Source organism: Malaclemys terrapin, chromosome 15 (genome assembly GCF_027887155.1).
Source record: "Malaclemys terrapin pileata isolate rMalTer1 chromosome 15, rMalTer1.hap1, whole genome shotgun sequence".
Lineage (NCBI taxonomy): Eukaryota > Metazoa > Chordata > Testudines > Emydidae > Malaclemys > Malaclemys terrapin.
Genome location: NC_071519.1, coordinates 8,036,341 through 8,058,565, shown reverse-complemented (window position 1 = coordinate 8,058,565; position 22,225 = coordinate 8,036,341). Strand labels below are relative to the sequence as shown.

The window sequence follows — 22,225 nt, the reverse complement described above, 5'->3', positions numbered from 1 at the left end:
GAATGAATGAGATGTGGATGAGCAAGGCATGGAAGGCAGCACCTCCAGACAGCCTCAACTGTTGGAGAGGGCCTGGGAGCCAGACCCAAGGACAATAAAACGTGTCAAGTGGGCTCATTAAAGACAAGCAGACATACTGACGGCCTCGGGGATTAGAAGCAAGCACCTTCTTTTGGAAACACCCTCTTTGCAGCATTGGGACAACACTCAAAAAAAAAAGCAGCACAAAGGACCAATGGACACAGACACAGAGTTTGAATCTGGTATAGATTTGCATAAGAGGAAAGCTGCTATAAAAGTGAGGTGTCTTGCAGAGGACCCCGGGTCTCGTCTTGTCAACATGGGAGCATCGATCTGGATCGACAGAAGCCCGGCTCCACCCCCTCCCCCATCTAACTCACCTGGCCAGTGAAGTTAAGGGGAGCAACTAATTGGTAACAACAAGACGGAGTGTGTTTGTGTGTGTGTGTGTGAGTGTAAGTGTAATATATTATATGCATATGATACAGTGTTAATGAATACATGTATTACTAATAAATGTGGCGTTTTGTCTTATTCCCCCTGAAAAGATCCTGTGCAGTACTTTAAGTACAACACAGTGACCCAGGGCTGGGGTGACAGGAGGGTACAGTGGGGGGATGGGGGGAAGAGAGAGAGAGAGAGAGACCAGGGCTGGGGGGGCAGCCAAAATTTTTTTTGCTTGGGGCAGCAAAAAACCTAGAGCCAGCCCTGCCTGGCCAGTAACTTGGCATGAGCAACTTCTAGGCTGGTAACTATAACACCTATACAGAACTTGAATGAATGATTGTGTAAATGAACCTCTCTCTATATATATATGTGTGTGTGTGTGTGTATAAGAAATAAGTAGTCAAACAATGTTGTTTACTTTTATCTTTTGCTTTATCAGTATATTTACAATAAATGTGGCATTTTGCATTATCCCTCTTAATAATATCCTGCTGGTTTTTATTCTATTGGTATAACAGCATAGACCCAAATTCTGCCTGAGTTCCACTGGGGTTTCCTCTATTCCAAGACTCTGAGCTACGATCATCAGCTGGGAAGCCTCATGGGTTCAAGCTTCCTAGAGTGGGTGAGATCCCTCATTTTCCCTCTCTGTTTCCTTTTCTAACTCAGGTATTAACCTTTAATAATGTCACTTTTTTTTGTTTAGGCTCCTTTGAGTAGTTATCACTATTAGTCCATAAATAACTTTACTCTTGTGTTTGTATCTTCCACATTTATTCTGCAGCAATGCTTCTTTTTCCTAAGCGACAGACCCCCTGTAGCGCCCAAAAATACTCTGGGGTTTGCTCATCAAGTGGGTTACTACCAGTACAATTGTGATGTAAGAGTGGGGATAGGGACATGCTAAATCTGGGAAAAATAAGGGTGTCAGTTTGAAAGTGCTGTTTGACTCATTCCATTGGGAACAATAGCAGTACATTGATAGAATTACACAACCAGCCCCCCTCCAGAAGAGTAACCCTAATAGATGAGAGTACTCCAAAGTATTGTGCAAAGCTGGTCACAAATTGTTGAACAAATGCAGGCAGCATGTGACCATAATCACATGTTAATTGTCGATCAGTTGCTATGGAGTAGGGAAACTGAGGCACAGACCTGAGCAAGCTTTCTTTTTCAGACCAAGCTCCTTTAGCAAGGTCTATCTCTCTCTCACAGAATATTTGTTAACCTTCTACTAAGAATCTTGCTTAGAATACCTGTAGAACTGTGCACAAAGGAGTTAAGAGTTCAGCCTTAAAAATAAAGGTTTTCCAGCAATACTGTTAGTAGTGAAAGAGGGGTGCTTTACAACAGCTTTATACACAAGCAGTACATTATTAGAATTATCAGGGGGAAAAAACCCAAACAAGTAACCCCATGTGACAATGCGGTTCTGGCGGAACCCAACTGAGAGTGCCAACTCAGGACAAATTGCTCAAATAGGGCAGTTACTACCCAAGGCTGGGGTTCTTTCCACCTCTAAGGCAAACCAAACCAGCCAGACTAGGAGGACTTCGGTCTCACCCCACTGGCTAACCGCAAGTCTCACAAGCAATCTCTATAGACACTCCAGTTTCCCAGTACTCCCACCAGTGCCACTCGTTATGGGGACAAATGGTTATGAAAACCAATACCCCAGTAAAAGAAAAAAGGTTCTCCTGATCCCAAAGGACCAAGCCCCAAACCCAGGTCAATATACAAATCAGATCTTACCCACAAATCACGCTGTTGCCAATCCTTTAGAATCTAAAATCTAAAGGTTTATTCATAAAAGGAAAAAGATAGAGATGAGAGTTAGAGTTGGTTAAATGGAATCAATTACATACAGTAATGGCAAAGTTCTTGGTTCAGGCTTGCAGCAGCGATGGAATAAACTGCAGGTTCAAATCAAGTCTCTGGAATACATCCCCCGCTGGGATGGATCCTCAGTCCTTTGTTCAAAGCTTCAGCTTGTAGCAAAGTTCCTCCAGAGGTATGAAGCAGGATTGAAGACAAGATGGAGATGAGGCATCAGCCTTATATAGTCTTTTCCAGGTGTAAGAACACCTCTTTGTTCTTACTGTGGAAAATTACAGCAAAATGGAGTCTGGAGTCACATGGGCCAGTCCCTGCATACTTTGCTGAGTTACAAGGCGTATCTGCCTTCTCTCAATGGGTCCATTGTATAGCTGATGGTCCTTAATGGGCCATCAAGCAGGCTAGGCAGAGCTAACACCAGTTTGTCTGGGATGTCACCCAGCAGCATAGCATAAGTTTGAAATACAGACAGTATAGAGCCAATATTCATAACTTCAACTACAAAAGTGATACACACATATAGACAGCATAATCATAACCAGTAAACCATAACCTTGTCTTAGACACCCCATTTGACCCCCTTTATACAAGATTTGCGTGCCGCTACAGGATCTTGGTTGCAACAATGATCTATATGGTCCCAGATTATATCAATAACGTCACACCCCCAACGCAAAATTGATGCAGGAAGGGATGACACAAACATCACTGACTGCATCCCAAGAGCTCCCCATCCTTGGGTTTATCTCACTATGGCTAGTATCGGGGTTAGGCACTATGGCTTAGCTGGCTAAAGAACAACAGAAATGGTTTATCAAAATTGTGTTCAACAACATGATTGAACCTCTTTACAAACAAGGTAAATCTTGGTTAGAACAATAGTGGATTGGATCTGCTCTTGCAGCATGGTTCCTGTATGTCTCATGTGACCTTGCCAAGAGCTAAAGAAAACAGCTACTTTATCCATACAAGCTCGGGCAAATGTTTGGAACCCAATTAACATCAAATAAATGCAGATATTAATGATGTTCATAGTACAGGAATCTTGGCATTTAGCCATGAAGGCAATATGGTAGTGTGCCTTAGTTTCCCTTTTCATACAGTACATTAGGTCTGGAATGTCTTTTCTCCTGTGAAAAGTTCCAATACTGTTTACAGGCATCAACTGTATAGCAAGGACTTTTAACATAAAGTGTGTTCTCATGTATTCCTTTTAACATGTTCAAGGGATTTTCCAACAGATTAGGAACATTGTACATTCTTACAGTTCTTGGTAATAGCAACACATCAGTTACAAAATTACCATTAGCATTAACAACAAATCCATTGCAAGTGTCCATCTACAATCATGGTTGTCATGCCACACCTTTGGCTCAATACCATTGGAGTTTGGGCATTTTAGGGTTAACCTGTGGCTTTCCTTTGCAAAATTCAGTTTTCTCTTTCCTCCTTGTCCTGCAGGATCACACCCTGATTTTTCTTGCTTAACAGAATTCACTGGCTGATGGGGTGGGCTCTCTGTGCTAACAGCTATTAGCAAGTCCTTCCCCTCCCAGCCAGACAAGTAATTTGCATTACCACAGACAGAAGCCAGTCCACCAGTTTTCATATCCTTAACTGTTATCATTTCCAAGGCTGGACTCTGTCTTAAAGAGATACCACACAAATCCAAAGAGTCTGAGGGTGAGAGTTTGCTTGCTCTCCCCTGCATCCTCAAGCATTTAGCCATAAAACTGTTCTGCTTTGAAACACCAGTAACCAAATCTGTCCTCAGACCCTGAAGCACAGACTGCTCACTTAACGAATTAGAATGGAGACATTCCTGTTCCAACACCATTGTCTTCCCAACAAGCTGGCCACACACAGCCACTTGGTTATAGGGTTGCTTAACTTTCTTAACAGCTCTTACTCCATCTGAGACCTTTTCAAAGCTACCCACATTGGATCTTTCGAAAGGAAAGTCAGTGGATCCATTCACAACAGAAAATTTCTGGCTGTTAGGAACTGAAACTTCCTTGATTAAATCACTCTCACATCCTTCAGTTGCAGGGAACTGCTTGAACAGATTACCATGAGGATTTCTTTCCCCAGGAACTTTTCTAAGCAGCAAATCACCCCTCACAGAAATTTTGCCCTTACCCTCTTCACCTAGGGCCTGCTCTAAAGGAACACTTTCCTGAGAAACGACAGACTTTTTCTGGGTCTTACTTACATCCAGGATCACCTTTGGCCCATCAGGCAGATTTCTATACAATCCCCTTTCAGGCAAACCCATAGACTTCCTAGATAAAAGGTTAGAAACCTTTCCCTTCCCTTTGCCACAAAAAAGTTCAGGAATCCTTTCCTTCTTGCTACAAGTTTCCACACCATCAGTAGATAACACAACCAAATCACCTTCATGCTCTCCTTGTGCCCTGGCTAGGGTATTACCCTGGTTAGACAGAGTTGCTACACCCGTTACCAACCACACACTAGCAATAGGCAAAATATAAGCACCCGAATTGTCTGGTCTCCGGGATTTGGCTAAGACACTAACTGGATGCAACTTAGTTACAGTGACATCCTCCCCAGCAGACACAGACTTAGGACCATTCCCTTCCTGGGCTTTAGTTGAATTCAGAACCAATTCTGAGACAACTGCACTATTCTCAACCATCCCAGGCTGAAAGGCACCTTCTGTCTGCTCCACAGACAAAGACTAGCTGGAGACACCTTTTTTACCAGACACAACTCGGGATTTCATTTCCCTTGTCCCAGCACACAGGGCCGTTCACAGACAACTGCTTGGAGACTGAGGTAGCTTCCTCCATAGGCAAGTCAATACCCCTGACAGATACAGGCACATTTCCTTCACTATCACTATTCTCCACACAGGAAACAGGTAAGGTATAGGGACATTCATCTTCCACTATCCCTGACTTCCCAAACTGCTGACTAGACAAAGCCATCAGCTCACAAGGCTGCCTTGACTTCTCTAAACTTTCCCTGCCTTCCTCTCCTTTGTCCCAGCACACAGGGCTGATTACAGACAAAGACTGGGAGAGTGGGGCAGTTTCCTTACCAGGCACCTTGCCACTCCCAACAGATAAACTGCTCTTCTTACTACACTGAGCCACTGCCAGCAAATCACAGTTACCCTTTTCAGGTTCACTTTTGCAAGCTGTACTAGCCACCAATGTATCACCCATCCAAAATCCACCCTTTCCTTCCTCAGTTAGGGCTTCCACCTGACCATCCACTTTAATCTGCTCCAGAGAAACATTTTCCTGCCCAATAAGATTTGGCTGCTCTTGATTTAACTCCAGATTCACTTCTGAGACACTAGATCGACATTCAGAAACTTCATTTACAGACAAATAGCTCTTCTCAGACAAACCTTTGGAGCAACCCTCCCCAGGCAAATCATTGCCCACAATAGACACAGGTTTAAGATCATTCCTGTCCTGTGACTGACTACCTGGACTGAACAAAGCTTTAACATTTTCCCCAATCAAAAGATCCTTAGGCAATAACTTCCTTACCCCAGCTATAACTTCATGCTGAGCCCCATTCCATTCAAGGTGGATTCTGGCTAAAGGCACGCTTACAGTAAACTCATAGAGGACTACAACATTCACACTCTGATTTGGTAAATAATCTTCCTCTTTGACAAGATCTGCTTTAACCAGAGTGATGTTAGAAGCCATCATTTGCCCTAAACAGCTTTTACCATTGACTTTTACATTCTCTGTGAATTTTTCATTACCACTCCCATACAGAGCATTGGCACAAGTTATGGAGCCACTCTTTACTGAACACACAGTAAAAGCATTTACATAAAAGGTGGCAGTATTGGGGTACATTTGGTTACACCCAGACAACTGCTCAGAGTTATACAACATACCAACATTGTTATCAACTGGACTTTCAAGAGGATACAATTTCTGCTTTTCTTCCCTTGCTTTTTTGACTTGGAGCTGAAATCTTTGCACTTTTGCCTCAGCTTCTAGTTCCTGCAATCGAATTTCTGCCAGTCTTTGTTCATGCTCAAGTTGCAGTTTACTTGCTCCCTTTTGCTTTTCAATTGCTTCTGCCTTCTGATCACTGGCCATTAACAGATCTCTCAGTCCTTGATTTGTAGCTTTCTTTCTAAAGCTTATCCCCTTTTCTGAACACAAATCTTTCAGGGCTTTTTTGTCAAGGCCCTCATATGCTCTTTGCTCACCCATTGCAACTGTTCTTTAACCAACCAAACTCTCAATCCCAAAATTCAAATTTGGATAACGTGGGGTTCTGACCCAAAGCTTAATTGACCTGGTTCTGTGGATCCAAGCACGACTACGCCACTGTGACAATGCGGTTCTGCCGGAACCCAACTGAGAGTGCCAACTCAGGACAAATTGCTCAAATAGGGCAGTTACAGCCCAAGGCTGGGGTTCTTTCCACCTCTAAGGCAAACCAAACCAGCCAGACTAGGAGGACTTTGGTCTCACCCCACTGGCTAACCGCAAGTCTCACAAGCAATCTCCTTAGACACTCCAGTTTCCCAGTACTCCCACCAGTGCCACTCGTTATGGGGACAAATGATTATGAAAACCAATACCCCAGTAAAAGAAAAAAGGTTCTCCTGATCCCAAAGGACCAAGCCCCAAACCCAGGTCAATATACAAATCAGATCTTACCCACAAATCACGCTGTTGCCAATCCTTTAGAATCTAAAATCTAAAGGTTTATTCATAAAAGGAAAAAGATAGAGATGAGAGTTAGAGTTGGTTAAATGGAATCAATTACATACAGTAATGGCAAAGTTCTTGGTTCAGGCTTGCAGCAGCGATGGAATAAACTGCAGGTTCAAATCAAGTCTCTGGAATACATCCCCCGCTGGGATGGGTCCTCAGTCCTTTGTTCAAAGCTTCAGCTTGTAGCAAAGTTCCTCCAGAGGTATGAAGCAGGATTGAAGACAAGATGGAGATGTTTCAGAGTAACAGCCGTGTTAGTCTGTATCCGCAAAAAGAAGAACAGGAGTACTTGTGGCACCTTAGAGACTAACTAAAGATGGAGATGAGGCATCAGCCTTATATAGTCTTTTCCAGGTGTAAGAACACCTCTTTGTTCTTACTGTGGAAAATTACAGCAAAATGGAGTCTGGAGTCACATGGGCCAGTCCCTGCATACTTTGCTGAGTTACAAGGCGTATCTGCCTTCTCTCAATGGGTCCATTGTATAGCTGATGGTCCTTAATGGGCCATCAAGCAGGCTAGGCAGAGCTAACACCAGTTTGTCTGGGATGTCACCCAGCAGCATAGCATAAGTTTGAAATACAGACAGTATAGAGCCAATATTCATAACTTCAACTACAAAAGTGATACACACATATAGACAGCATAATCATAACCAGTAAACCATAACCTTGTCTTAGACACCCCATTTGACCCCCTTTATACAAGATTTGCGTGCCACTACAGGATCTTGGTTGCAACAATGATCTATATGGTCCCAGATTATATCAATAACGTCACACCCCAATAACTGAGCATACCCCAAGTAATGGTCAAATCTGGTAAAAGTACACAAATAGTAATGGTCTTCCTGGCTAACTGCATGTTTAATCAAGAATCTTTAAAATAACTGTATAGTCATTTCTTAAATGGTTTGCATGCCTTTAATCATGGTGATTTATTTATTTATTGGTACCCATTTCTCTATTGTTTATCTGTGTGATCTGTGTCTGGTTTTTTGATTTTCTTTAGCTGATATATAAGTAATTTTGCTGGTGAAAAACAATTCAGGTGGTGGGATCTAATTTGTTAGATAATGGACTAACATTATTTTAGGATTCATTAGTTAAATTACAGTAAAATGATTGATTAAAGGCATAGCTGAGAATGAGGTGATACTGATATGTGTATGTTATAGGTGTTTCTCTATTTCAGATTCTTCAGAGTTTCAGAAAAGTATTTTCTCCCGAAAACTTGCACCAACTAAAAAATTAACTCTACAACACACATAATGGAAAGTAAGTAGAATGTTTCTATGTGTTCCCATTGGGGAGAGGGATAGCTCAGTGGTTTGAGCATTGGTCTGCTAAACCCAGGGTTATGAGCCCAATCCTTAAGGGGGCCATTTAGGGATCAGAGGGGAAAAAAATAAATAAAAAAAACGGAGGGGGTGGGAAACTGTCAGGTACAGTACTTGGTGCTGCTAGTGAAGGCAGGGGACTGGACTCAAGGTCCTTTCCAGTGCTATGAGATAGGTATATCCCCATATATTATTAATTTTTATTTTTTTTCAGAACCCATTATCTTCAAGCAAATGTGCTTGTGTTTTCTTTTTTGATTGACATTGCACTTAAGTAACTGTTTTCTCTTGTAAACAATTCTCAGGGAAATCTTTTGACAAGAAAATTGCAAATGTTTTGGCATACCTAAGGAGTAGCACATATCCTGAAGGAATGAATAAAGCAGGCAGACTGAACCTGCGTCGATATGCTGTCAACTTTTCTTTGGAAGGCAAGAAATACTTTACTTAAGATAATCCTGACACATTATCTGGTCTAAACCGTATATGGTCCTGCCATGCGGGCAGGGGACTGGACTCGATGACCTCTCGAGGTCCCTTCCAGTCCTAGAATCTATGAATCTATGACTATTACACAGGAAACTTCAGCCTGTAAATGATGGTCCTGATGTCCCAACACTGGGATTATTTGGAGTTATAACCTTACCTTCAATGGGACCGGAATTGAGATCTCTAGTTTTAATGAAATTTTCCAGAAAATCTCCCTTGATATCTATGACAGTGGTGCAAGAAATGCAGTGTGCTTTGCAGTTATATGAGAAATTACTATACATTTTACCAAAAAAAACACATGACTTTGCTTCATTTCTTAAGTATGTTATCGTCTGCTGCAAGCACCACCAACAATCACTGTATGTTCAATGAGCAAAAATTTCTAACTATACACTGAAATGTCCCCCATGTACTCAAGGCATTATGAACCATACTGTATATAGATGTCTTTGATAGGCATATGCCTTATAATTAATGAATGGCTTTGCAAATAACCGGTTATATCTTAAGTGCAACACGTTGCCCCCACCCCAGCCCTGGCAGAAGCCACGTGGCAGCATGGGAAGCCCCTATGCCTGAACCCCAGCAGAAGTGCCTGGTGGGGCAGGAGAATCCACAGCACCCCGCTTCTGGTCCCCTAAAGAACTGCAGCATCCAAACCCCTGCCACAGCCCTGGTACTGGAGGTGCTCTCACTCCCTGGTACAGCCCTGGGGCCGTGACACAAGGACAGAGTTTCTCCAGTCCTGGTGCTGTGTGGAAGAGCGGGGTGGGTGGGAAATGAGCAAAGGAGTTGTGGGGCAGGCAAAATGTTGGGGAGCCGACGTGGAACATGGCAGAGATCCTGGGGAAGAGGACTAAAGGGATAGGGCCATATGTGGTGCGGACAGGGTGGGTAGGGGCCCAACAATTGCTCTGGCCCAGGGCCCCAATAAACCTTAATCATCCTCCGTGCTCCATCTTCTATGATCAACAGAGGGGACATTGTTCCATTCAGCAAAAGGAAGAAAGGTTGTCGTTGTGCATACTGTGAAAGAAGCCCTACAACTCTTTGCAAGTTACCATGACAGTCCATTGGGTGGACATCTAGGAACATTCAATACGAGGAATTTGCTGACATCAAAATACTATTGGCCAGGGATGACAAGAGACATTGCCAATTGGGTATGTAAAGTAATGAAACTAAATCCTGAAGAATGCTATTTACAATTGAAATAGAAGTTCAAAATGTATAAAAGAAATATAAAAGTATATTTGGTGTGCAAATGTGAACTCTGTTCCCTTGCAATACTATTTCCATAACGAAATGTTCATGTCATCATATTGTTCCATCAAAAACAGGTTGCATGATGTCTGACTTGCCAAAAACAGGGAAAGGAATTAAATATGGATACCACCTTGAAAAGCATAAAGGTGAATTTTGAAATCGGACACATTATTGTTTATCATTATCCATTGTTATCTCTGCAATACAATGAGGCTTTGATTTTGAAACGAGTCCAATGCGTACAAGTGGCACAGCATAGTGCAGCAATGACCTCTAATGCGCCTTTGCACTGGCTGGGGATATGTCTTCAGCTTTACTCTTGTATTGTTTTCCATAACCCATTCCTGTACTTCTTTTTGTTTGTTTGTTTTCTTTCTCTTCTGTATTTAAGAGTGGGCTTTCATTCTGATTCTATGGCTGTTGTAACCATATTACACTGTGTACTCTGCTTATGACATATGGGTTTATTGAGAACATTTAGTAATAAACATATGTAGTATGACTGTAACTGGTACCCTTGTATGTAGGTCACTCGGATCTGGGAATTGTTGGGAATGGATTTAATAGGACCATTACCAGTAACAAAGGATGGATACCAGTATATAGTGACAGTCATAGATTATCTGTCAAGATGGCTGGAAGCCTTTCCACTTAGAAGTAAGTCAGCATACGAGGTGGTAGAGAACATGTACAAATTGATTGTTCGACGTGGATGCCCAGAGCGGATACTGACAGATCAGGGTTCGGAATTCAATAATAAGGTAATGACTGTTTTTTTTCTGGTTATTTGTACTATGTAGTCAAACTCACTATCAGGTCACTCATTGATCTCAAACAATCACCAACCTTTTTTTTTTTTTTTTATAAACTGCTAATGGTCACCGTCAGTGTTGCTATAACAATATTTTTTGGTGTCTTCATATCTAACAAAGAAACACACAACTACTTGTTTCCAAAACAAATATGAAAACATGGGCTATTCCAGTTGCTAATTACAGATAAAAGTAGTGGCAAATATGAAAAGGAACATTCCTTAACACAAGTCTATATGTAAGTTTATGGTGTAACTTGTTTTCTTTCAGTTAAACACGAATTTTTGTGAAAGAATGGGAATAGAACGTAGCTTCACCAGCCTGTACCACCCACAAACCAATGGATTGGTTGAAAACGCTAATAAATCCATAAAAAGGTAAGTGAATAGGTGGGAATATTACAGAACTAATGGCAAGTAGAGTGTCCAATGCTAGAAGATGCAATTCACAAAAAAAATCTTCAAAATCAATGTGTTGCCTTGAACGTATTTTTCATTATGTATTACACCTTTTGGATTATGTATGATATGTTTCAACCAAGACTGTACTTGTTCCTTTTTTTTTTTTTTAAATCAAATCAATTTTCATTTGTTACAGAGCATTGCTAAAGATGGTTGATGACAACGGGAGTAATTGGGATAAATTACTTGACCCCATTTTGTTTTCTTTGAGGATTAAAATACACGCATCAACAAAAATGTCACCATTTCGACTAATGTTTTGTGCAGACCCACGGTTTCCAGAAGTCTCAGAGAATTACACGGTAAGTGTATGTTATTACCAGCACCTTTCATGTACACATGGCATTAACTGTGTCTTCATTTTACAAATACAACCCCTTCTCCATAATTTTCCAAAGATCCCAGATCTGGATACACTTGAGGAAGAATGCTGCAAAGACTACAGCATCAATAGGAAATCGAGACATGAGGCTGACATTGCACTGGCCCTAAGTAACATTTCTAAAGCACAAGAAAAAGAACAAAGAAATTATGCTAAAAGAAAGATTTCTAAATATGGGGAAATAACCTTTGCTGTTGGTGACTCTGTTCTGTTACTGAACACTAGAAAGAGAACAAGAAAAGGAGCAGTACTGGAATCTAACTATCGGGGACCATACAAAATTACGACAGTTGAGGGTAAGAGAGTGAAATTAGAAACCATCTCAGGGAAACAGTTAGGAACCATGTACAGTATTGCACACTTAAAACCATTCAAAGAGCCACCAACATTAGCTGCTGAAAGCACATCAGAGGGAAAACTCGGAACTGAAATTGCAGTTGGTGACACTGAACCAGAAATACCCACAGAAGAAATTAGAAAAGTGGTTGGTACTGTATCTCACGACAGCACATTAAAAAACATAGAGGTCACAGCAATGGAAGAGGAGGAGTATATAGGGCAAGATGTTTCAAAGAATGATACAAGTGATGCGGATGACATTTTTGATGACGTGCTTATGGAGGACATGGAAAACAAGCAATGGATTCTGAAAGGTAATTGGTTACCACACCTTTCTTAAACAGATTAAAATACTTCATAAATGGAACTATGTTAAAGGTTTTCATGTACAAAATGGTGGCATTCACAGTAGTAAAACAGAAAAAGGAAACTGTATTACCATGCATGTAATATGTGTTAATATGTTTTTCCTAGTCAAATTTGTAATGACCGACAAACACACAGAGAGACTGGAGGCCAAAGTGAGAAACATAAAATTGTATGGCTCCTCATTTCATTGCCTGAAACCGAGAAACTGGTTAAGTGATGAGGTACATTTAAGTAACACTAAACATGTATTTGTTAATGGGATTAACTCAAATATTATTGAAATTGTGCCTTTTCTTTCATCATGTGTTGTAGGTTATTGATGCATATTTGAGCTGTGTGGTCGAGAAAGCAGATGGAAAGGTAGGCTACTTACTGTGATGGTACATGAAAGTATACATAGATTCAGTAAGTAAACAGTCACGTGAATATGTGGCACAACATATTCAAGACCAAATATCCTTGAAATATCAAAATAAACCTGAAATTGCAACATTTCTGTGTATTTACTGCTGCCAAACATTTACTGAAATGTATTTGGAGGTGCATATCGGACATACAATCCAGGGCCACATTAGTTTTGATGTACAGTACAGTGGGTCCATTAATTGAACACAAATATGAGAACAGCTTAGTTGGTTTTTACATTAAGTAAGACAGAGTAAATTGATTACAAATCATTTTTTTTTATAGAACTCATATATACACACATATCTGATTTGTAACACTAAGGATCCCTTGCATGTCTGTCTATATTAAATTCATTATGTTCTTCATGTGCCACAATTATTAATGCATTAATAACTTTGTTGAATGTCAACAGGTACAAGCCATCTCGTCAGTAGTTTCTACTGTCATTCTGTCAGGCAGAGCTCCACAAATGAAAGTGAAGGTAAATGCTAACACACTTTCATACATAGCATGAGCAAAGCACAATTTCATTAATTGAGTTAAACACAGTGTGAAACAGCAAATACAATGGTGTGTTTGATGTGGAGGAGTAGTCTAATAGTAATACATGTAATGAAACTGGGAAATACAGTATAATGTACATTTCATTGTTTGCTTCACTGGAAACTATAACTGCATTTCTAATTATTTATTTTTAATAAATACAGAGTGAATTACTTCAAAATGATATATTATTGCTTCCTTACCACACACCAGGTCATTGGGTTCTTGCAGTAAGATGTTTTGTATTGCAGTTGTGGATTATGGTCAATAAATGTTATAATAAATGAGAGATTTGTAACCCAACTGTGGTAGAAGTGATATAATTTCCCGTGTTGCGGGTTTTCAGTGAGTTCAGTGCATGCAAATGAAAGTGGAATGTGAATGTTAAAAATAAAATACTACTGTCAAGTTTTGTTGTGAGTGTAACTTGGAAGAATACATTCTGTAATGAATTGATCAATGATTTCACAATATGCTTTTCTCTTCTGTGTTACTGAGACATTACAAACGAAAATATGTTCATTGCATAATGATTTTTGATAAATTATAAAATGTTTGAAATAATCACATTACCAATATAATTTGTGAATATATTTAAACTCACAGATAGCCTCGATGAAAAAAAAAGAATTGTTAATAATTGACCCCTTGTGTGATGAGATGAGATATGAAAGAACATGCCTGAGGAATTGGAGGTGATTTATTAGATACTTACTGTTACAGTGGACATTAACTGTTCCATTGAAATTTTTTTTTAAGGGAATGTAACAATTGTGAGACTAATATCTTCCTAGTAGCTACAAATAAAAATTGAAACAGCATGTACTTGTAGTGAATATGCCTAGTAATGGACTTCACGTGAACTTGTATGATTTGACTCTGGGGAACGACTTAACAGAATGTGGACATGAAACAGTAGCATGTTATATGATTGAGAATGTGTTATTATCAACATGGGGCACAGCAAATCAGGTGATACATTGTGTAAGAGTGATTCAATAATATGAAAGCAAGTGTGTATATATGTGAGCAATAAGTCATTTCCATAATTAATTAAAAAGAGAGAGAATGGATTTTTATCTATGTCCATAAACCGGAGGGGGAAAAAAGGGAAAGCAAAGCTCATTTATGCAGTCTGCTAATGTAATCTCTAAAAATTTCAGAAACTTCAACAAACGATTAACTGGAAAATCCTCATCTGATTGGAAGAGTAAAATTGTTCAGCATCTCAGACAAAGTGATGGCCACAACTGCGGACCACTCATCTTAAAGGTATTGAATACCAAATTGCCATTATTATTTGTTATGTTTGTGTAATTATCCAGGGTGAAAGTAAATGCCGGAGATTACCAGTGGGCACTGCACCAGCGTCCTTGCCAAGGTGTGTGGGGTGGGCTTTGACCACCAGAAGGGATGGGGTCTCCAGCGGAAGGTGCGGTGCTGGGGGGCCAGATTCCACCAGCCAGCCCTTCCTCACAGCTGCTGCTGCAGTGGCCAGGAGAACCAGGCCCTTGTAAATCGCCGGAACCTAGAGCACATTTTGCTCCCCCCACTGTTGGCAGCCCTGCCAGGAGCATCCAACAGCATTGCCGGACCCTATGGCAGGGCCGCTGATGCAGGGGGGCGGGGGAGGGTGCTAAAGTGGGCAGCGACATTAAAGCATAAAGCACTACCACAGCGGAAGTGTAATGTCAGCTGTGTAAGGGCCGGTACAAGTGGCTAGGTCTTACCAGTATGCTGAACCAGCCCACTTTCACCTCTGGTAATTATGATGTTTATTCTAAATATCAGTGTTGTTAGTTTGCAGAAGCATATTTGGAGCACAAAGACATAAGTATGGTAGAAACAACACAAGAGGCTAATATTGCGTTTAGAAGACATATAGCAATTCTTCTAATGAAGGAGTCAGGTAATTACTTTCTACCATGTACTGTTGTCTCATTAGGCACATGTGAAGATAACATGAAGAGTGGACTTATGTCACATAGCAGACAGTTATCTTAATACCCTTAAAGTGGGATATCTCACAGGTTTGGTTCTGTAATGGTGACTATGAACCAATAATATCCTTAAGTACACAAAAATTTGAATCAGGTGAATGATGATTGCTATTGATCGGCCAGCTAAATGAAATTGGCATTTTTAGATACAGGGGCAGTAAACTAAAAATTTGAGAAAATATGAGTCACAAAAATGGAAAAGATATGTTCAAACCATTGACTGGATTAAAATACTGACATTAATTAATAAATGAAGATTTGCATTTTCAGTTTTGGTCATAATGTATTCATTTCATAACGATATATATATTTTTAAGAAAACGTGGAAGACTACTGCATATACTGCAACCTCGTCAACTGTGAAAAGGAAAGTGAGGATTGCACGATGGTAAGAAACATAGAATTATATGATAAATAAATGCCATAAACTGCCTAAGGATCATGATTCTTGTAAAAAATCCACATCAGTAAACATTTTCTTCATGCTGATAGGCATACATATGTTAGGTAATGCTGACATGTAGAAGGAATAGCATGAGTGAATGAAAAGTATGTGTAACATTATAACCTCTGAATTCATTTCTTAATTGCTACTTATCAAAGGTACAGTGTGATTCTTGCAAGAGATGGGCACATATGCCCTGCATTACAGAAGGAACCAATCAAGACTACCTGACTGATGCCAAGAAAGAGTACAACTGCAAGAAATGTGCATAGTTCACTTCTTTACCCCCCCAAAAAATTTGTTTAAATGCCTCTTGTTCAAAACATAATGCAACCAAAAGACATTTTTCATGTATATACCAGATTATAATAATAAATGTTTTTTACTTTAAAAAATTGTTCTTTGTATTTGTGTCCATGTATATGATGCAAATTGGAAGAGTAAAGTAAAAAAAATCCCTTTTCACGGATTCACACACAAAACAGTGAAACAGCATGCCTCAATCATGCAATAGATCAATTTGGCACATTAGCCAGGAGGAAGCAGACTGTGAGTGTTTTCAACCACAAACCCCATCCCTCCCGTTTTGCAACCATCCCTGGACCAGTGACAGGTGCATGAGCAGCCCAGTCATTGGAACTAAGCAAGGAGAAGCCAGTGGAAAAAATGAAAAGGGGCCACTGTGGTCTCACCTTGGGCTCAGGGGCATGCGCCGTTCCCCCAAACCTTACCTCCCTTTTCACGGATTCACACAAAAAAGTGAAACAGCGCGCCTCAATCATGCAATAGATCAATTTGGCACATTAGCCAAGAGGAAGCAGACTGAGTGTTTTCAACCACAAACCCCATCCCTCCTGTTTTGCAACCATCCCCCAGAGGAAGCAGACTGAGTGTTTTCCACCACTGTAGTAGTTCCGGGGTGGGGCTCGTCCCTTCCTGGGGCGCCTGAAAGCCAGGCCGCCCGCTACAAAGCGAATAACAGTTAGGGCCCCGACCTTTGGGTAGGGGCTAAGCACACAATTGGTAGTTCAGGGCTCAGGCCCTTATGCAGGGACTGAACACACAATTAACAGCTCCGGCCCTGGGTCAGGGCGGGGCAGCACACCAATAGTCAGTCAGTGGCCCAGGCCTTGTAGCAGGGGCTGGGTCAGTTTGGGTTAGCCCAGGCCCTAGGTCAGGGCGGGGCAGCCAACAGATAGTCTGTCAGGGGCCCAGGCCCCTTGGACAGGGAGGAGGAGAGACTGCCACCCGGCGCGGGGAACACAGGCCCACCCACTCCACTGTGTTCCAGCCCGGGGCCCTATCCGCAGCAGTCCGTCTGCCGTGCAGTCAGTGGGGATCCTGACCGCAACACACTGACATGGGTTCAGGGTCTGCTATCCCCGGGCCACTTCCCATCTCCTCCTCCATGGGTACCTGCTCCTCCTGAGTTCCGTCTGCTGGGTCGCAGATCATGGGCTCCTCCGGGCGCCGAGCACCAGGTAGGTCTGTCGCTCCCTCTGGGCCCTCGGCGGGGGGAAGCTCAGGCCGCTCCTCGGGGGACCGGGCTCTCGGCAGGCTCGGCCAGTCCTCCTCAGGGTACCGGGCTCTCGGCAGGCTCAGGTCCGCGGGAGCTCGGACACCAGCGTCTGTCCTCTCCCGTTGCCGGCCAGCTACTGAGCGCTGGGGCCTGGCCTTTATACTTCCTGTCCCGCCCCTTGACTTCCGGGGGGGGGGGGGGGGGGGGGGGGGGCGGGGACAGGCCGCGGTGACTCCGCCCACTCTGGTGGCTTTTCTGGCTCATCGCTTCCTGGGGCGCCTGGAAGCCAGGCCGCCCCGCTACACGGCCCCCCCCCTCAAGGCTGGCTCCCGGGTACCGGGGCCAGACCCTTCCATACCTCCTAGGCGGGAAAGGAAGTCGGCGTTTGCGTGGTCTCTCCCAGCCCGATGGCGAACGGTGAAGGCATAAGGTTGCAGCGCTAAGTACCACCGCTGCAGCCGCATATTATGGTCCTTCATGCGGGCCAACCACTGGAGAGCAGAGTGGTCAGTGACCAAGATGAAAGGGGCTCCCAGGAGATAGTACCGCAGGGTGTCACAAGCCCACTTCGCGGCTAGGGCTTCCTTTTCCACCACGGCATAGTTCTTTTCTCGGGGGAAGAGCTTCCGACTGATGTAAAGGACCGGGTGCTCTTCGCCGCCAACCTCTTGCGAGAGGACTGCCCTGAGACCCACCTCCGAAGCGTCGGTTTGCAGGATGAAGGCCTGCTTGAAATCGGGGCTATATAAGACTGGCTCTTGACACAGGCTTGTCTTGAGGGCTTGAAAGGCTTTGTCACACTCACGGGTCCAGACCACTTGCCGGGGGCTTTCCTTCGTTAAGAGTCCCGTCAAGGGGGCTGCGATCGCCACAAAGTGGGGAATGAAGCGTCGATAATACCCCGCTAGCCCCAGAAACTGGCGTACTTGCCGTTTCGTGGTGGGCAGGGGGCAGGTCGCAATGGCCTGCACCTTGTCCACCAGTGGTTTCACCTGGCTGTGCCCGATAGCGTACCCAGATACTTCGTTTCTTGTCGGCCGATGCAACACTTCTTCGGGTTGGCCGTTAACCCGGCGGCCCGCAAGGACCTCAGGACGGCGGCAACCTGTTCCAGATGGTTTTCCCACTGCGGGCTGTAAATGACTACGTCGTCCAAATAGGCCGCCGCGTAGTCTTGGTGGGGTTGGAGGAGGCGGTCCATCAGGCGCGGAAACGTGGCCGGGGCTCCGTGGAGGCCGAAGGGCATTCGATTAAACTGGTATAGGCCCGTAGGGGTGGCGAACGCAGTTTTCTCCCTTGAAGTAGGATCCAGGGGGATTTGCCAATACCCCTTGCTGAGGTCCAGGGTCGTGATGTAACGAGCTCCTCCTAACCGAGCCAACAGGTCGTCTATCTGGGGCATGGGGTAGGCATCGAACTTGGAGATGGTGTTCACACGTCTAAAGTCGATGCAGAACCGTTGGGAGCCGTCGGGCTTCGGTACCAACACGATGGGGCTTCGCCACTCGCTGTGCGATGGTTCAATCACGCCCAGGTCCAGCATTGCCCGTACTTCCTCATCCACGGCACCTCTCCGGTGATAAGGCAAGGGTCTGGTCGCGCCGCGAATCACCACCCCCGGCTCCGTTTGGATCCTATGGTACACCAGGGAGGTGGCTCCTGGTTGGGCAGCGAAGGTGTGACGGAATGCTCGTAGGAGGCACCGGGTTTGCTTGAGTTGTTCCTCCGTCAGGGTCTCCCCAAGTTGGGGTTCCTCAGGGTCCCGGGTATGGGCTACCTGGGGCCCTAGCTCGGGCTCTGGTGGGTAGGGGTTAATCAAAAGCCCTTCTCGTTCCCGCCAGGGCTTGAGCAGGTTGATGTGGTACTGCTGTATCCGCTTCTTCCGGTCGGGCTGGTCGATCTCATATGTAACCGGGCCCACTTTCCGGACCACCTCATATGGTCCTTGCCAGCGAGCCAGAACCTTCGACTCACTGGAGGGGAGAAGGAGTAATATCCGGTCTCCGGGTAAGAAGTCCCGTGCTTGGGCGTCCCGGTTGTAGGCCTGGGCTTGCGTCTCCTGGGCGGCTTTCAAATTCTCTTGGGCCCGGTCTCCAGCCTGCTTAAGACGCTCCTGGAGCTGGATCACATACTTTAAGAGGCCCTGGGCCGGTGAGGGGGTTTGCTCCCAAGTTTCCCTCACTAGGTCCAATAGGCCTCGCGGTCGACGGCCGTAGAGCAGCTCGAACGGCGAGAATTTCGTCGACGACTGGGGGACCTCTCGGACCGCTAGGAGCAAGGGTGGGAGTAGCTGGTCCCATCGGCGAAGGTCCTCCGGGGGGAACTTACGGAGCATGTCTTTTAAGGTCCGGTTAAACCTCTCGACCAGCCCATCCGTCTGGGGATGATAGACTGACGTTCGCAGTTGCTTGACCCCCAGAAGCTCACACACCTGGCGGAGCAACCGCGACGTAAAGTTTGTCCCTTGATCCGTGAGGATCTCGCGGGGTAGGCCGACACGGGCAAAAATCTTCACTAGCTCATCAGCGATGGTGCGGGCTGTAATGTTCCGGAGGGGAATTGCCTCGGGGAACCGGGTAGCATAGTCTAACATCACCAAGATGTATTGAAACCCTGCACTGCTTTTGGGAAGGGGCCCCACCAGGTCCATGGCCACGCGCTCGAAGGGTGTCTCAATCAGGGGCATCGGGATCAACGGGGCCTTGGGAGTCCAGGCCGGGGCGGCCAACTGGCAGCGCGGGCAGGAATTACAGTAGTTCTTCACCTCCTGGTACACCCCTGGCCAGAAGAAGCGTCCCAAAATCCGGGCCAGGGTTTTCTCGTGACTTAGGTGCCCAGCCGCGGGGACGTCGTGGGCCAACTTCATGACGGACTGTCGATGACGCCGGGGAACGAGGAGTTGGGTTTGGGTCTCCCCCGTGTGGGGGTCCCGCTCGACCCGATACAGGCGGTCTTGCCACAACTCAAAGTGTGGCCACTGGGCCGCTCGACTGGGGTCGAGGACAGTCCCATTCGCCATGGCCAATTGTTCGTATACTCGCTGCAGTGTGGGGTCGGCCCGTTGGTCCCGGCAGAAGTCCGTGGTGGGCGAGGAATCTGTCGCCGCGCCTGGGGGAGCATCCTCTGGTTCTCCGGCCGAGCTGGTTGGCTCGGGGGTTTCCCTCTCCTCTCCTTCACTCTCGGGGGCCTCCCCTTCTAAGGCGGGCACGGCCCGCGGGTTGTCTCCTGCGTGCCGGCGGAGGATTGCTGGAAACTCCGGCCAGTCTCGGCCCAGGATCACGGGGTATGCCAGTCGTGGGGCCAGTCCCACCACCATTGATCGGGTGACCCCCTCGATCGTCAGCTGGGCCCGGGTACTCCGGTAGGGCCGTACGTCCCCATGGATGCACTGCAGGCGAATTTCACCCAATCGGGCGTCAGCCGGGGGGCCGAAGCGTTGGCGGACTAGCGTCTGTCCGCAGCCCGAGTCGAGGAGGGCCACCGTCGGATATCCTTCAAGGACCACCGGCACGGTGATCTTAGCCGCCTGGGAAGGACGGGCCCGAGCCTCCCCTGCACAGACCTGGCCAAAGGTACACTCCAGCCCTGGGCAATCCCGCTGGAGGTGGCCGTATTCCCCACAGGAGAAACAGGGCCCCAGGGTGGCCCACCCCGTCCGGGGCCGGACGCCGGGGGGGGGGGTCCCGGCGGACTTCGGTGGTCTTTTTGCCCTATGGGGGTCAGGATCCGAGCGGGTCGCCCGGGTGCCACCGGGGCCCGAGTCCAACCCTCTGCTTCCCGGGAGGAAATCCGTGAACCCGCTCGAGCAGGTGTCCCTTTCTTCTCGGGGGTAGGGCGCTCCGCCCCGGGTGGGGCCCCTCGGAGTCCCGGGCCTATCAGCGTGTCAGCCGCGAGGAAGTCCTCCATTAGTGACACGGCAGCGGCCAGGGTCGCTGGTCGGTGGCGGAGGACCCAGGCCCGCCCCCGTGGTGGAAGAACATGGGTGAACTGCTCTAGCAGCACCTGTTCCATTACCTCCTCCGATGTTCGGTGCTCGGGTTGTAACCACCGCTTGCAGGTTTCCCGGAGTTCCTGGGTCACCTGCCGAGGTTGGGCCCCCGTGGGGTAGGTCAGACTCCTAAACCGCTGGCGGAAAGTCTCGGGGCTCACATCCAGGGCATCGAGAATGGCAGCCTTTACTTGGCTGTAGTCTTGGGCGGCTTCCACCGACAGGCCTCGGTAGACCATCTGCGCCGTCCCAGTCAGGTATGGGGCTAATATGGAAGCCCATAGCTCCGGGGCCCAACCGGCGACGACGGCCACCCGCTCGAATGGGACGAGAAAGGCTTCGGGGTCATCACCGGGTACCATTTTCATCAGCCGGATCGGGGGGCTGGGCCGCGTAGTCCCGGCTGCGCCTCCAGGCTGTGCCTCTCCGGGTCGGGCCAGCGTCGCTGCGAGTTGTTGGAGACATTCCTGCTGGAACTCCTGCTGCTGGGTGACCAGGTCTTGCACGAGCTGGTTCCGCTGAGTTCCAAACTGCTCCATGAGCTGCTGCTGCTGTTGCAGCTGGGCGGCCTGCTGCTCCCTTTGCTGTTGCAGCTGGGCCGCCTGCTGCCGCTCCTGGGTTTCTGTCACCAGGGCCAAGAGCTGGGACAGATCCATGTCTCGGGAGGGGGATCTTTCTCCCCCGGCCCCTCTCTCCCCGGAGTCGAGGGTTCGCGCCCACATCCTGGGAGGAACTCCTGCCTGGCTTGCCACGTGTAGTAGTTCCGGGGTGGGGCTCGTCCCTTCCTGGGGCGCCTGAAAGTCAGGCCGCCCCGCTACAAAGCGAATAACAGTTAGGGCC

The 22,225-nt window shown here is 46.0% G+C and overlaps 1 protein-coding gene and 1 long non-coding RNA gene across 3 annotated transcripts; both read left to right on the top strand.

Annotated features, from left to right (window-relative positions):
- The first annotated feature begins 11,503 nt into the window (after positions 1-11,503).
- Positions 11,504-14,543, top strand: LOC128823068 (uncharacterized). Of its 2 annotated transcripts, XM_054005145.1 has the most exons (3): positions 11,504-12,427; positions 12,588-12,703; positions 12,795-14,543. In XM_054005145.1, exons 1-3 carry the CDS (start codon positions 11,542-11,544, stop codon positions 12,858-12,860), a joined length of 1,068 nt encoding a protein of 355 aa, XP_053861120.1. In that variant the 5' UTR covers positions 11,504-11,541; the 3' UTR covers positions 12,861-14,543. The 2 variants fall into 2 exon arrangements, with proteins under 2 accessions (XP_053861120.1, XP_053861119.1); XM_054005144.1 differs by having other exon boundaries at positions 12,588-14,543.
- A 705-nt stretch (positions 14,544-15,248) lies between these two features.
- On the top strand, positions 15,249-16,220 carry LOC128823134 (uncharacterized). The gene is made up of 3 exons (XR_008441686.1): positions 15,249-15,342; positions 15,751-15,821; positions 16,037-16,220. It is a non-coding gene; the product is annotated as an uncharacterized LOC128823134 (long non-coding RNA).
- Positions 16,221-22,225: the final 6,005 nt, after the last annotated feature.